This window comes from Megalobrama amblycephala, linkage group LG24 (genome assembly GCF_018812025.1).
Source record: "Megalobrama amblycephala isolate DHTTF-2021 linkage group LG24, ASM1881202v1, whole genome shotgun sequence".
Classification (NCBI taxonomy): Eukaryota; Metazoa; Chordata; class Actinopteri; order Cypriniformes; family Xenocyprididae; genus Megalobrama; species Megalobrama amblycephala.
The window spans coordinates 5038437-5051884 of record NC_063067.1 but is presented as its reverse complement, the minus strand read 5'-3'; the positions used below and the strand labels follow the sequence as shown (position 1 = coordinate 5051884).

Genomic DNA, 13448 nt, shown 5'->3' with positions numbered 1-13448 from the left:
GCGTACCGGTACGCTCATTTGGACATCTGTTTTAATAGAGGTTTTAATCCTTTGCCTGCGCTGCCGCTTTTCAGAGCGCCCTTCACAATGCACGCTTCCTAATTTGTCCCACCGAGAGCAGAGACTACACCCAAACACCCTTGAGTTTTACAAACTTAAGCGCATGCGTCGCTTTTGCCGCTGTCAGTGTCAACAACTCAACGTGGCCGGAGAGGGTGTGTGAAACGCGCACACCAGGGGCGGCGCCAGCCGATTTTGCCGGGGCTTCAGCCCCGAATGTAATGACTGTCACTGAGCAAATATGAAACTGGACAATAGCCTATGTAAACCCCCGAAATCATAAGTTGCTTTATTTCATTGCGCTTCATATCCATACACCGGCAGCGCTTTCTCTCTCTTCTCTCCGACAGCGCGTTCACGCACACCGCAGCTGAACACAGACGCGCCTCCTGTCACTCACTCAGAGCAGCGGCAGGCCTCGAGACTCTCGTTCGGTCCGGTTGAAGAGTTTTTGTTATGATATAACTAATATGACAACTTTGGCACATTTGTCAGCTAAACATGTGTTTCCCAATGACCCTGTGCCGCCGCCACAGTTCATAATCCGAAAATTTAAAACATACAAAGCCTAAATGGTCTCTAAGTTGTATTTTACCAACGAACTAAAATCGAAACCGTGATGTGGCGTTGTGCCTTTATAAAACAGCAAAATACAGTGATTAAGTATATATACAGTATGTGCTGCGCGTTTTAAATAGAAGTGCGCACATTTGCGCACGCTATCAGCTGGTGATCTGGTGATCAAAATAAAAGCTCAAGGATTTATCTTTTAAAAAGAAATTATACTGTTGTGTGAAGTAACTAATAAAAAATAATAAAAAATAAACTAAAATAAAGAAACGATCGGTTTGTGTGAGAAACCGAACAGTATTTATATCATTTTTACCTCTAAAACACCACTATGTCCAACTCTGTTCAGCACTCTATTAGTGATGTCCGATCGCGCTCTGACAACGGCAGTGATGTCTCGCGCATATACTTCAATGAGTGCAAGACATCACTGCCGTTGTCAGAGCGCGATCAGACATCACTAACCGATGCTGAACGCAGTTGGACATAGTGGTGTTTTAGAGGTAAAAATGATATGTTCGGTTTCTCACACAAACCAATCGTTTCGTGTCTTAGGACGTCAATGTGTTGTCACGAGCCGCAGGGTTTAATTTGGATTTGTCTAAGCAAGCTTTATTTACTCCTATAGCCGAAGTCCCCATCCACTCCTATTATGTGACTGACAGACGGCAGCGGTTGCAGTTAAAAATCATAATTTGTGTTCGACTGAAGAAAAAAAGTCACCTACATCTTGGATGCGCTGGGGGTAAGCAGATAAACATCACATTTTCATTTTTGGGTGAACTATCCCTTTAAGTCTTGAGCTCTCAAAGTGCACCAGATTGATGCATTTAACCTTAAAATGTAAAAAATTTTCTTCCGGGGGGGCATGCCCCCGGACCGCCCTAGGGGAGGTACACCCAAGCAAGTCCACAAACTGTTGACTGCTGTATATAAAACCCCTTCAATAGTTGTTGTTACCTCAGGGGATGAGGGGAGTCATCAAAAAAAAAAAAGGCTATAATAGAGTACCGGAACCTCTTTTGGGCCACTTAAAGCACTGCTGAAAAGTCATTGAAAGTAAAAAACAAAACAAACAAAAAAAAACTTCCCATATAGAGTCCCCCCAGTGAATCTCAATATGTAGTTTTAAGAGTTTTTTAGGCGAAAATGTGCTGGTTTAAAGCTCAAATTTGTGGTTTATTGATAAAGATTGCGCCTTTCTGACAATTTGATCTGACGTTGTCGGAGTTGTGAGATCCAGGCGATCACCGGACGCTCAGCGCTCATGTGCCCAGCAGAGAGCAGCCTTACCTCGGCAAGTCCTTCTGACGTTTTCCGCTGACTCCGTTTTGGCTGAGGGCAACGTGACGTTTCATAACTTTATATATGGCATTGCTTACGTTGCACGAGTCTAAATGAATGATTTATATTTTTCGTCATGTTTACTTTTGTGGGCATTGACTTTCAATGATAAGAACACGTTTTTGAGAGAGCTTCAACTGTGCAGCGTTTGTTTTTTTTTTTCTCAGTTGAGACGCTTTGTTGCTATGATACGGAATATCCTCGTCACTGTTACTTATAACTGATTTTGCAGGTAATTTGTTTCAGACTAAAATGTCGACACAATGTGGAATTACTTGCTATGTATGTTCGGAGACCAGCAATATTAATTTCTCATCCATTTTGTTCCGTTCTCTGTTTGTTGATGTCGCTGTACAGCAAGAATGTTGGCGGGGACTTTAGACGTCATCATTAAAAACGGGACATCTGGACAGCATTTCTGATGAAAAAGTGGATAAGTATTCATACACAGTGCAGATCATAATCAGTGAGCATGTTTTTAAATAAAGTTGTTTTCTAAATAAAGTTTGAGGAAGCTTGTGGTGACGACGTTGATCCGCGACCATGCTGTGCTGTAGTCCGTTTATAGTCTACTGTTAGCTTTTTGTATCTGATGACTTTATTTAGGCTTCAAAATGTATAAATGTTGTGTTAAAGATTATCTTGATAGACAAAACGTGTAAGTGTCATAACCCTTTGTTAAACACAGAGCTTATTTTCTTCGATTTTCCAAAAGTCTATGGGAAAAATACATAGGCTTTCAATGGAGGGAACCTGTGCGCCGCTAACTTCCGGGTTGGCCTACAAAAACACGTCATCCCTGGGGTACTCTATTAAGAAAAGTGTCATGCATCCACACTCATTTTAAGTAGTGTTTCATTCCTTTTCCTTAGTTCTGGGGACTTTCATTTTGTAGTTTGAGTGGTAGCAGGTTGCAATGAAATCAAAGGTGAAATTTGCGATGAAATTAAGGCTAAAAATGAATACACGTATAATGTTGAAAGATCCCGCTGTCAGACTGTTTGGAAATTCACACATAAACATAAAGACATGATATCACAGCATAGAACAGACAACTGTTTAGACCAATGAGCATTAAGCTGTGACGTCATCAAGTGGTTTCTCAAAGTAGCAGATGATTCACTCCTCCACTTCACAACAGACCTGCAGCACTGACTGTCCCTTCAGCTCTTCTGTCGCTGTTTACCAAACATTCAAATGTATTATTACATTTATGTTTTTTTGTTGTTTAAATGTAGCATTTATGAACTTGAGAAATTAGGAACTGTTGTAATTTGAAACCGTTCACCAAAATGCCAAAAAATATAAATCACATGGACATGTTTATATTCATCTGTTTGTTCTTATGGAGTCTGAATGGTAAGTATTTTATGGCTTCATTTCTGTATAAAGACTATTATCATTTGTCCACATACAATCCATCATGTTATAATTCAGCCATTTTCATGTTTTGTCTTTGAACTCAATTATCTTTGTTCATGATGTTATTTAGTCATTTTTCTCATCCATTGACATCAAAGGTTTAAACTGTTAAACATTATTGAATTATACATTGAAATTAGTGAAGAGCAGTTCTGCAGATTTATTTGTTTATTAGTAGTATTTATTTTTATTTATTTATTCAAATGAAAAACTCCAAATGTGGTGTTTGTGTTTGTGTTCAGGTGTGTTTGTTGCTGATGCAGTGAAGTCAGAGTCAGTGACTGAGGGAGAATCAGTCGCTCTGAACTCTAGTTTCACTCAAATACACAGAGATGAAGAGATCGACTGGAAGTTTGGGGACTTTCTCATAGCTAAAGTGAAGAAAAACAAAGAGAGCAAGTTTTATGGTGATAATGCTGAAGGGAGATTCAGAGACAGACTGAAACTGGATCATCAGACTGGATCTCTGACCATCATCAACAGCAGAACCACAGACTCTGGACTTTATACAGTCTCCAGCATCAGAACAGACATGACGATCAACACGATCAATCTCACTGTCTATGGTGAGGAGAGAATTACTATCCTGTTACATCTGTGGACTAAATTCACCAGATAATGTTACTGAGAATATGATAAAATGATGGAGAATTCTGTGATGATGCTGATCATTTTATCCAGAAGATCACAGTGTTTTCTACTGAATCTGATTCATTCTGTCATGTTTTCAGCTCGTCTGCCTGTTCCTGTCATCAGCAGTAACTCTTCATCATCATCATCAGGATCATCAGAGCCCAGATGTGTGTTTCTGTGTTCAGCTGTGAATGTGAGTCATGTGACTCTCTCCTGGTTCAAAGGAAACAGTGTATTCTCCAGCGTCAGAGTGTCTGATCTCAGCAGCCGGTCTGATCTTCTTCTCCATCTGGAGTGTGTGGATGATTCCTACAGCTGTGTGCTGAACAATCCCATCAGAAACCAGACTCAACACCTCAACATCACTGAACTCTGTCACACATGTGCTGCAGGTACTTCACTGATGATATCTGTATATATGTATATTTTCACAAACTAAATATTTCTATTTTAACATTGCTCATTTCTTCTCTCACAAGTCCACTGTTGTGGTTTCACTGAAGCTGTGATCCGATTGGCTCTCTCTGCTCTGGTGGGCGTGGCTACTGTGGCAGTTCTGGTTTATGACATCAGATCCAGAAGTCTTCAACAGAAGAAGAGCGTCCAGAAATATCCATCAAACTCTGATTAATCAGATACTCAGGAAGGTAGAGTTGATCTTGAACAACTGTAGATGTGATATTACAAGAAATATCATTTTAAAAATTATTATTTTTTTCAGCATCTAAACTCTCATTTTTAGTTTACTCCTTTTCTAATTTTCATCAGTTGTGTTTGTTTGTCTTTTCACAATATAAATCATTCTAAAGCAGATTTTCAAATTTTGCCTTAAAATATACATTGTGACAAATCGATATATATACACACAGTCAAACCAAAAATTATTTAGACTTTTATGATATCCCAGGGGAAAAAAGTAAATTTCTATAATATACTTAAAGTGCTCTATTTTTGTGCACTAATTTTGTACTTAATATACTAAAAACACTTGTTTAGTACTTCTTAAGATCATCTTAAGAACATCTAAGTGTACTCAACTGTGCTATTTTGAGACAGCATGAAATATGAACTAAATTGTGCTTTTAATATACTAACTCTGAATTTAAAAAATGTATTCAGATTCTACTTATAGTACATTTGAACCCATAGTGTACTACAAGTGGTAACTTATATATTTTTTAAATTCAGAGATAGTGGACCCACTTTATATTAAGTGTCCTTAACTACTATGTACTTACATTTAAATTAATCATTTGATACAATGCGCTTATTGTGTACATACATGTTTTTACATTATACTTATATTTTAAAAACACCTGCATGTAATTACATCTGTAATTAATTTCTGTAATTACTGTTGACCCATCCCTTAACCCTTACCCCTACCCTTAAACCTACCCATACCACCAAAGCTTTCCCTAACCTTACCCGTATCCACCTCAATAGCTGCAAATGTGTTTTACAATTCAATATGAACCCAATAAGTACATTGTACTTATTTTTTGATGTAAGTACATAGTAGTTAAGACCACTTAATATAAAGTGGGACCAAGATAGTATATTAAAAGCACATTTAAGTTCATATTTCATGGTGTCTCAAAATAGCACAGTTGAGTACACTTAGATGTTCTTAAGATTATCTTAAGAAGTACTAAACAAGTGTTTTTAGTATATTAAGTACAAAATTAGTGCACAAAAATAGAGCACTTTAAGTATATTATAGAAATTTACTTTTTTCACCTGGGATGTTTGATATATTTTTACTAGTGGGTGCAGGACACTATAGTTCATTTATGTAAGTGAGGATAGCAAAATAAAGTAAATTCTTCATACAGTGGACTAGCAGTAAAATTGATCTGGGACCAAAAATGATTTAAACTCTTTGACCTGACCATGTTTTGCTTAAGTGTTTTTCTGACACAGTTTAACTCTGAGATCTTGTCATATTTTATTACCATATATATATATATATATATATATATATATATATATATATATATATATATATTGAATAAACTGTATTAATGAAGGAAATGTTCAAGGTGTCTGAACACATTTTGGTTTGACTGTGTGTGTATATATATAATATTTGTGTTTTCTCTTTATTATGACAAGCACTCTAATAAATGTGTTATAGTCATTTAATAGGCAATAAATAGTCTCTATTCACACACATAATAACAAAACAAAAAAATTTAATATTTTGTATGTCCTCCTCTGGCTTGATGACAGCTTGCATTATTGCTGGCTTGTTTTCATGTATTTTACAGTCTCTGTTGTTAGTGACTGTAATTGAACATCTGAATAATAGTTTAAAAAAAGTAAATTGATTCACTATTTTTTCTGCCTTTCTTGTAAAACAGTAAATTTGAAAATGCAAGCTCAAATAATCCCGCTCAATGAGATAATGATCTTGAAGTGTGTTATCTAAATAAAAGCATTAATAAGATTATTAGTTGTTTGCTGACAGATTGTTGGGGTTACGATATGTTTTTAATTTCCTTGATGTTTTATTTGTTTATTGGAGTATGAATGAATATAGTGATATGTCTGTCACCATTTCACTGTTATATTTATGACAACAGAAAATACCATGATATTGATCAAACATTTGTTGTAAGCCATGATTAATGGTCAGTTTGTTTAACTTCATTTGTATTTTTTATATAGGTAAATGTATTTTTTTTTTCCTGTTGGTTTTCTTCTTTTGTTTTTATAATTTGTTTCTTTAATCTCTCATGATGATGTTTTTAGTGTGAACAGACAGACTTTAATAAGTGGAAATCATTTTCTTTGAATAAGTGACTATATGTGTTAGATTATTTAGTTTTTAGTCAGGAGAGATTTTTTAATTGTTATTTTGGCTCAAGAGCACATTTTAAAGATTTGTTCTTGTGAAATAAAACAATAAATCATTCAAAAGTTTGTCAGGATCTGCATGTGTCTTAAATGTAGCAATAACTTGACAAGAAGGAAGAAGGATGATGGACGATTTGACACCAGGACAGAGATGAGCAGAACTGTATAAATCTGAACTATATATTATTTCCACAAACAAACTCAAACTATTGCATTTTTCTTTAATACATTAGGGGTTTTAATATACAAGTTAAAGCCGACACAAAACTTGCTTTTGAAAAGTGGGGAATAGTTAACACATAAGTCATTTATTATGCTTAATTATTGTTTTTTTTTTTGTTGTTGTTTTTTTTAATAAATAAAGAAAATAGGCTAACATTAGAAGCTCGTGAAGAATCATTTGCAGAATCAGCTGCCATACATGAAGGAAGTTGGCTTTATATACGAAATATGAGAAAAAACAGCTTTTTTCTTTCTGTTGGTAAAACATCCTCTACCCATTTTACCGGAGTAAATGCAAGGTACATTCATGGTGTGAGATGATTTACCTCTGAGATAATGTTGATGAACTCATCGGCTCAGAATTGCATTTCAATAATATTTCAATATTTCATAACATGAAATTATAGCAAACTTCAGTATTTGTAAAGCAACCTTAGGGGTTTTAATGTACAAGTTATTTATGAAGCCAACACAAAACTTGCTTTTGAAAAGTGGGCCATGTTTAAAGCATAAATAATTTATTGTGCTTATTATTATTTTTTTTAAATCGCATTTATAATTTTTTTTTTAAATGAATAAAATAGGCTAACATTAGATGCTCATGAAGAATCATCTGCAGAATCAGCTGTCAGATACATGAAGTAGGCTATATATATAAAATGTGAGAAAAAAACAACTTTTTTTTTCTTTCTGTTGGTAAAACGTCCTCTACCCATTTTACCGGAGTAAATGCAAGGTATATTCTTGGTGTGAGATGACTAACCACTGAGATAATGTTGATGAACTCATCAGCTCAGAATTGGATTTCATATCATATCATGACATTTTATCAAACTTCAGTATTTTTAAAGCAGTCTTTTAAAAACTGAACTGGGAGGAATGGGAACATCAGTCAGTAGTAATTCTTCTTAAACTTCACTGTTTAAGACTTCAGAAGCCATTATAACCCGTGTTACTGTAAACACTGGACACTGTTCTTCTTCTGCGTGCTCTAAACACTCGCCCTACTAACAGACATGAAGATAGTAATAGTTTTTACAGAAATAGGTCTATAGATAAACCCATATAAGTGTGAAGCCACAGAGGCTCTGAAGGGAAGTGCTCTAGAGGAGCTTATTATTCACTCTGAGTTTCACTACAGACCCACAGCACTGTCCTCTCCTGATCTACTGACACTTTCAGACTTTATTAGACCATTTCTGCTGGGATTTCCTTTTCTGATCTAGACACCTCAACATATCTGACATGTTTATATTCATCTGTTTGTGCTCATGGAGTCTGACTGGTGAGTATTTTTATGGCTTATTATTATTTGCTCACAAACAAACCATTCTGTTATTATCAGTCCTTTGATTTAATGTGTTATTAGATTAATATAAACATTTTCTCATGATGTTATTTTTCTTATCCAATGATTGTTTCGAATTGAGAAAAACTCAAATCCGGTGACTCTCCAGAGTGTGTGTGTTTGTGTTCAGGTGTGTTTGTTGCTGATGCAGTGAAGTCAGAGTCAGTGACTGAGGGAGAATCAGTCTCTCTGAACTCTAGTTTCACTCAAATACACAGAGATGAAGAGATCGACTGGAAGTTTGGTGATTTTCTCATAGCTAAAGTGAAGAAAAACAAAGAGAGCAAGTTTTATGGTGAAAATGCTGAAGGGAGATTCAGAGACAGACTGAAACTGGATCATCAGACTGGATCTCTGACCATCATCAACAGCAGAACCACAGACTCTGGACTTTATACAGTCTCCAGCATCAGAACAGACATGACGATCAACACGATCAATCTCACTGTCTATGGTGAGGAGAGAATTACTATCCTGTTTGATGATTTGGGTGTTTCTTTAGTGTTCAGTTTTGGATATAGACTTTAAGAAAATAAGCATATTAATAATGTTAGACCTGAAATAACATTGCTGACTTGTTAAGGCTATAGCAGTTATTCATTATATGCAGCTGAATATCTTTTTTTCAATAGTCCTGCAAAATTATTTAATTACAGATTGATTGTAAATGAGGCATAATAAAAAATATTCTCAAATATTTAACTGAAAATTGCCATACTTTATTCACAAATTACATCTAATTCATCTCAAGCTTTTCAGTGCCACTGTTGTCTGCTTGAACAAGTACGCTGTTCTTTCAATATCAGATTGTTTTAAAATGCTCTTCTTTTCACTCTTGATTTCTCATCTACTTCATTAATACACACTTATCTATATTTTCTCACATTTTCAGCTCGTCTGCCTGTTCCTGACATCAGCAGAGACTGTTCTTCGTCATCTTCATCATCATCATCATCATCATGTTCATTGGTGTGTTCAGCTGTGAATGTGAGTCATGTGACTCTCTCCTGGTTCAAAGGAAACAGTTCATTCTCCAGCATCAGTGCGTCTGATCTCAGCATCAGTCTCTCTCTTCCTCTGGAGGTGGAATATCAGGATAAAAACACCTACAGCTGTGTGATCAACAATCCCATCAGAAACCAGACCAGACATCTCAACATCACTGAACTCTGTCACACATGTGCTGCAGGTATCACAGCGCTGATATATCTGCTGAACTGATCTCTGAAGTTCAGATATAGTTTGCTGAAGGTTAGATTGACAGATTTATTCACTTCAACCCTTCATTGTGTCTACTCTGTATCAAGGCGTATCCTCGCTGATCATTGGACTGATCTCTGCTGCTGGATCTCTGTTGATTGTAGCTGTAGTCGGGATCTTCTGCATCTGCAGGAAAACACACCAAGAGGGCAAGTATTCCCTACTGCTGACATATCTGTACAAATACAAGTTCTTAAAGGAACAGTAAGTTTCACTGCTAGAAGTCATGACTATATGAGACCACATGAATGTCACCTGCTGAACACAAAAGAAGATACTTTGAAAAATGTGGGAAACCAAACAGTTGGAGGTAGCTTCTGACTTCCATAGTATAGGAAAAATACTGTAGAAATCAATGAATGTTTTGTAACCCACAATCTTTAAAATCTCTTCTACCGTGTTCATCACAAGAAGGAAATTCATACAAGTTTGATCAACTTCAGGGTGGGCAAATAATGACAGAATGTAATTTTAGAGCTAGTAATGGAGTCATCGATATGCAGACTAATTTGGTTATTAAAGACCCTTATCCTAATAAATTGTAGTAGTATTTTTTGTTGTTGTTTTGTTTTGGCACATTTGTATAAAAAAAAAAAACAACAACAGTTAAACCATGGTTAATTTGTGGTTATCATCATTTAAACATGATTCATGTTTTTTTGTTTTATTCATTAGTAAAACCATGGTTCATACCTTACACTTCAACCAGTCAATTGATCAGAATCAAGCATCCCACAGCCCTGTATTATAATATTAAACAAATGAAAATCAGTGCTGCCGAAAAATCAGCAATAATTCTCAAATTGTCATTTTTGTTGAAGCAGTTCAGAGCGGTGAAGAAATCACATACGCTGATCCCACGTTCTACAAACGAAAAGCACAGAAATCGGTATGAACTTTAATTCTGTGTATGTGTGTGTATTATTTGAGCTAAAAGTCTGATCTGATCTAGATGTGTATTTGTGTGTAAGTTAAAATAAATTATAAATGTTCAGTAATGTTCTTGATGACTACATCTGTGGTGTGTTTTCTTACAGAGAGCTCAAGAGGAGGAGGATGTGGTGTACGCAGGAGTCGTTATGCGACACTGATAGAAAATGTGCTTCTGTTTAAGGGCTGCCAGCTTTCTAAAACCCAAAAATCCAACAATGGAAAAGGAGGTGAATTACTTAAGCAGTGCTGAAGTTCAACTAAAGTTGTATTAAATATACTTGTTTGTGCTAAAGTGTAACTATTCCAACTATACTTAAATACAAGAGTATATTTAAAGTGTACTTGAGTTTTGAAATGCAGAATTCACTCAGCATAAACGTTAAATGTATTTTGGTGACATTAGAATTGCAATCCAGTTACATTGTGAGTGTTGAACATGCATTAATATTATACTGATAACAAACTTTTAGTGATGTTAAAACACATTGCAATGGCATTCCAAGGTAACTTGTAGTGTGCTAATGGCATCATTATAGTGTTCTTTAAACAGACTACAATAAAGTAATCTTTATAAATAAAGTCACAGCTTTAGAATATGCCTTTTACAGACAGCCCCAGTATACCAGTAACTTACTTATCCAGTGAACATCAGTGAGACAAAGAGAACAGATTTATATGTATACTGAATGCAGGAACCAGTTCGGGCTGGAATCGAACCCGGGTCACGCGGGCTGCTGACGCACAAGAGCTTACCTATTGCGCCACCACACTGATATAAATTGGGGTTACTTTTAATGACAACACAAATTATACAACTATTAATGAGAGCACAAATTATATGGATTAAAAGACTGTGAATCGCCGACAAAACTATTAATATATTAAAATAAACATGAAACGGCCTGTTGCTATACAACATGAACGTGCATTAAACTTTAAGCTGTTAAAGAAATAAAACCAGCAGACGCAACATTAAATATCAAGAATGTTTTGCTTCCCTTTTACCTGACATTATCTGTCATTAACGCAACATGAAGCAATTGCATAAACCGGCACATTAGTTTTATTCTTGTGCGCGCACTAAAACACAGACAGTTCCTTTCATTGGTGGAAGAATGTGAACATGCTGAATGCTGAACTGCTTGTGTCTCCGTGTGCGCGGATGAAATATAATCATCCGTAACATTCCTCTGCCGATTCGATTGTCTCTGCGCGCTTCAACATTCAATGCATCACAACTGCTCCTGACAAAAACACAATTAAATGTTCTGACGGTCTTGCATTAAGCTGCGGATTTATATGTGACGCATAAATTTAAAATGATTTACTTTTAAATCAGTAAACTTTTCTGGATTTATTTGCCATTTTAACTTTATGCGTTTTTTTTTTTTTTTTTTTTTTTTCTCGGGATCACTTTAATTAATTTAAATAATTAATTTAATAATTCATAATATTTTGACAGCCCAAAGGGCTGCAGTCCATATTTCAAAGTGCAAATAAGGGCCATTAAAGTAGCATTAATGACAAAAGTGTATTACAGTAGGTGCACTGAAGTGCAGTAGGAATACAAATGTAAAACTTCTGATCAGGTAAGTGAATTTCTTTCACCATTTCAAACTGACTATATGTTGTTTTCTTTATTTGTAATAATTACAAATATTTACTTATGTAACTGCTTTCTGTATGTTGTATATCTCTGCAACCATGCAAAATTGTGAAAAGTGCTATTGAATTAAATTAAACAATAGCCTACTGATATTCAAAGTGTGAGCAAATTATTAAAAAAAAAGGTAAAGATCATAATTACAAAACTTACTTATGATTATTTTTTGCAACTCAAAACACATTTCCTGTAAACTTTTATCTAGGCCAATACTACTTTTTAAACAAGTAGAACTCAAATACTGTTCACTGAATTTGACATTTAATCATAACAGGTCAACATAGTAAAAAAATGACTGAAGTACTTAAAAATGTAACAAATGAAATCTTTTTTTTTTTTTTTGCAAATTTCTCATGTTACCTCTGAGCTGTAGGCAAAAGTTGGTTTTGAAAATTCTGTCCTTACAGCCGATTATCAGAAACAAACTAGATGTTTCAGTTCATGCCTCATGTTTTCTGTGGTTTGCACAAAAAGAAAGTATCTAAAAAATGATATAGCATCATCTAAAAATAATTTGATCATTCACGGATTTGAAATACATGGTGAGACAATGAGTTTCTAGACTCTAAAGTTTCCTTCTGACAAATGCACCAAAATCTGCAACACAGATTCCCAATAGTGACACTCCAGTGAGTTCAGTTGTTTAGCAAAAGTACAGCAAAACCGATTGTTGGTGAGTGTGATGGCATTGGCTTTGTGGGGTTCAACACATATCAATCATTGTGGTTCAACCAGTAGTAGGCCGTTGGGGCAGACCAATGGGGTCAAGGTTTAGCTATTTAAAATAGCTAACCCTATTTAAAATAGGCCTACATTCATTTCACACTAACTAAAAACCCATTAATATACAGTAGTCAGCATTTGATGTGGATCAAAAAAGTTCATTAAAGTTGTCTGTGGCGAGCATAAAAGGAGGAGCGACGACAGTGAAGGACGAGAGAGGACCAGGCCTGGACTTTATTTTATGTTTGGTTATGTTTGTGTGACCCTATGAAACATTATGAAATAAATGTTTTTCTCCAAAACACGTTGGCCTCAATTATTGGCACCCTTTTATTCAATAATTTTTGCAACCTCCTTTTGCCAAGATAACAGCTCTGAGTCTTCACTTATAACGCCTGATGAGTTTGGAGA

General features: G+C 35.5%; 2 protein-coding genes across 2 annotated transcripts; both read left to right on the top strand.

Moving 5' to 3' along the window:
- Nucleotides 1-2900: 2900 nt before the first annotated feature.
- Nucleotides 2901-8336, top strand: LOC125260702 (hepatocyte cell adhesion molecule-like). Its single transcript, XM_048179189.1, has 4 exons — nt 2901-3333; nt 3639-3962; nt 4128-4421; nt 8188-8336. Exons 1-4 carry the CDS (start codon nt 3267-3269, stop codon nt 8334-8336), a joined length of 834 nt encoding a protein of 277 aa, XP_048035146.1. The 5' UTR covers nt 2901-3266.
- Nucleotides 8252-11795, top strand: LOC125260701 (natural killer cell receptor 2B4-like). Its single transcript, XM_048179188.1, has 6 exons — nt 8252-8395; nt 8589-8912; nt 9351-9655; nt 9723-9867; nt 10543-10607; nt 10756-11795. The coding sequence occupies exons 1-6, from the start codon at nt 8356-8358 to the stop codon at nt 10807-10809; spliced, it is 933 nt and encodes a 310-aa protein (XP_048035145.1). The 5' UTR covers nt 8252-8355; the 3' UTR covers nt 10810-11795.
- The last annotated feature ends 1653 nt before the right edge of the window (nt 11796-13448 follow it).

What these genes read in the sequence shown, in the direction of transcription:
- LOC125260702 (XM_048179189.1), top strand. Translation starts at nt 3,267, where the DNA reads ATGCCAAAAAATATAAATCACATGGACATGTTTATATTCATCTGTTTG. An exon ending in GATCAATCTCACTGTCTATG is followed by an intron (nt 3,963 to 4,127) that starts GTGAGGAGAGAA and finishes TCATGTTTTCAG; the next exon opens with CTCGTCTGCCTGTTCCTGTC. An exon ending in CTGTCACACATGTGCTGCAG is followed by an intron (nt 4,422 to 8,187) that starts GTACTTCACTGA and finishes ATAAGTGTGAAG; the next exon opens with CCACAGAGGCTCTGAAGGGA.
- LOC125260701 (XM_048179188.1), top strand. Translation starts at nt 8,356, where the DNA reads ATGTTTATATTCATCTGTTTGTGCTCATGGAGTCTGACTG. An exon ending in CATGTGCTGCAGGTATCACA is followed by an intron (nt 9,656 to 9,722) that starts GCGCTGATATAT and finishes TTAGATTGACAG; the next exon opens with ATTTATTCACTTCAACCCTT. An exon ending in CAGGAAAACACACCAAGAGG is followed by an intron (nt 9,868 to 10,542) that starts GCAAGTATTCCC and finishes TTGTTGAAGCAG; the next exon opens with TTCAGAGCGGTGAAGAAATC.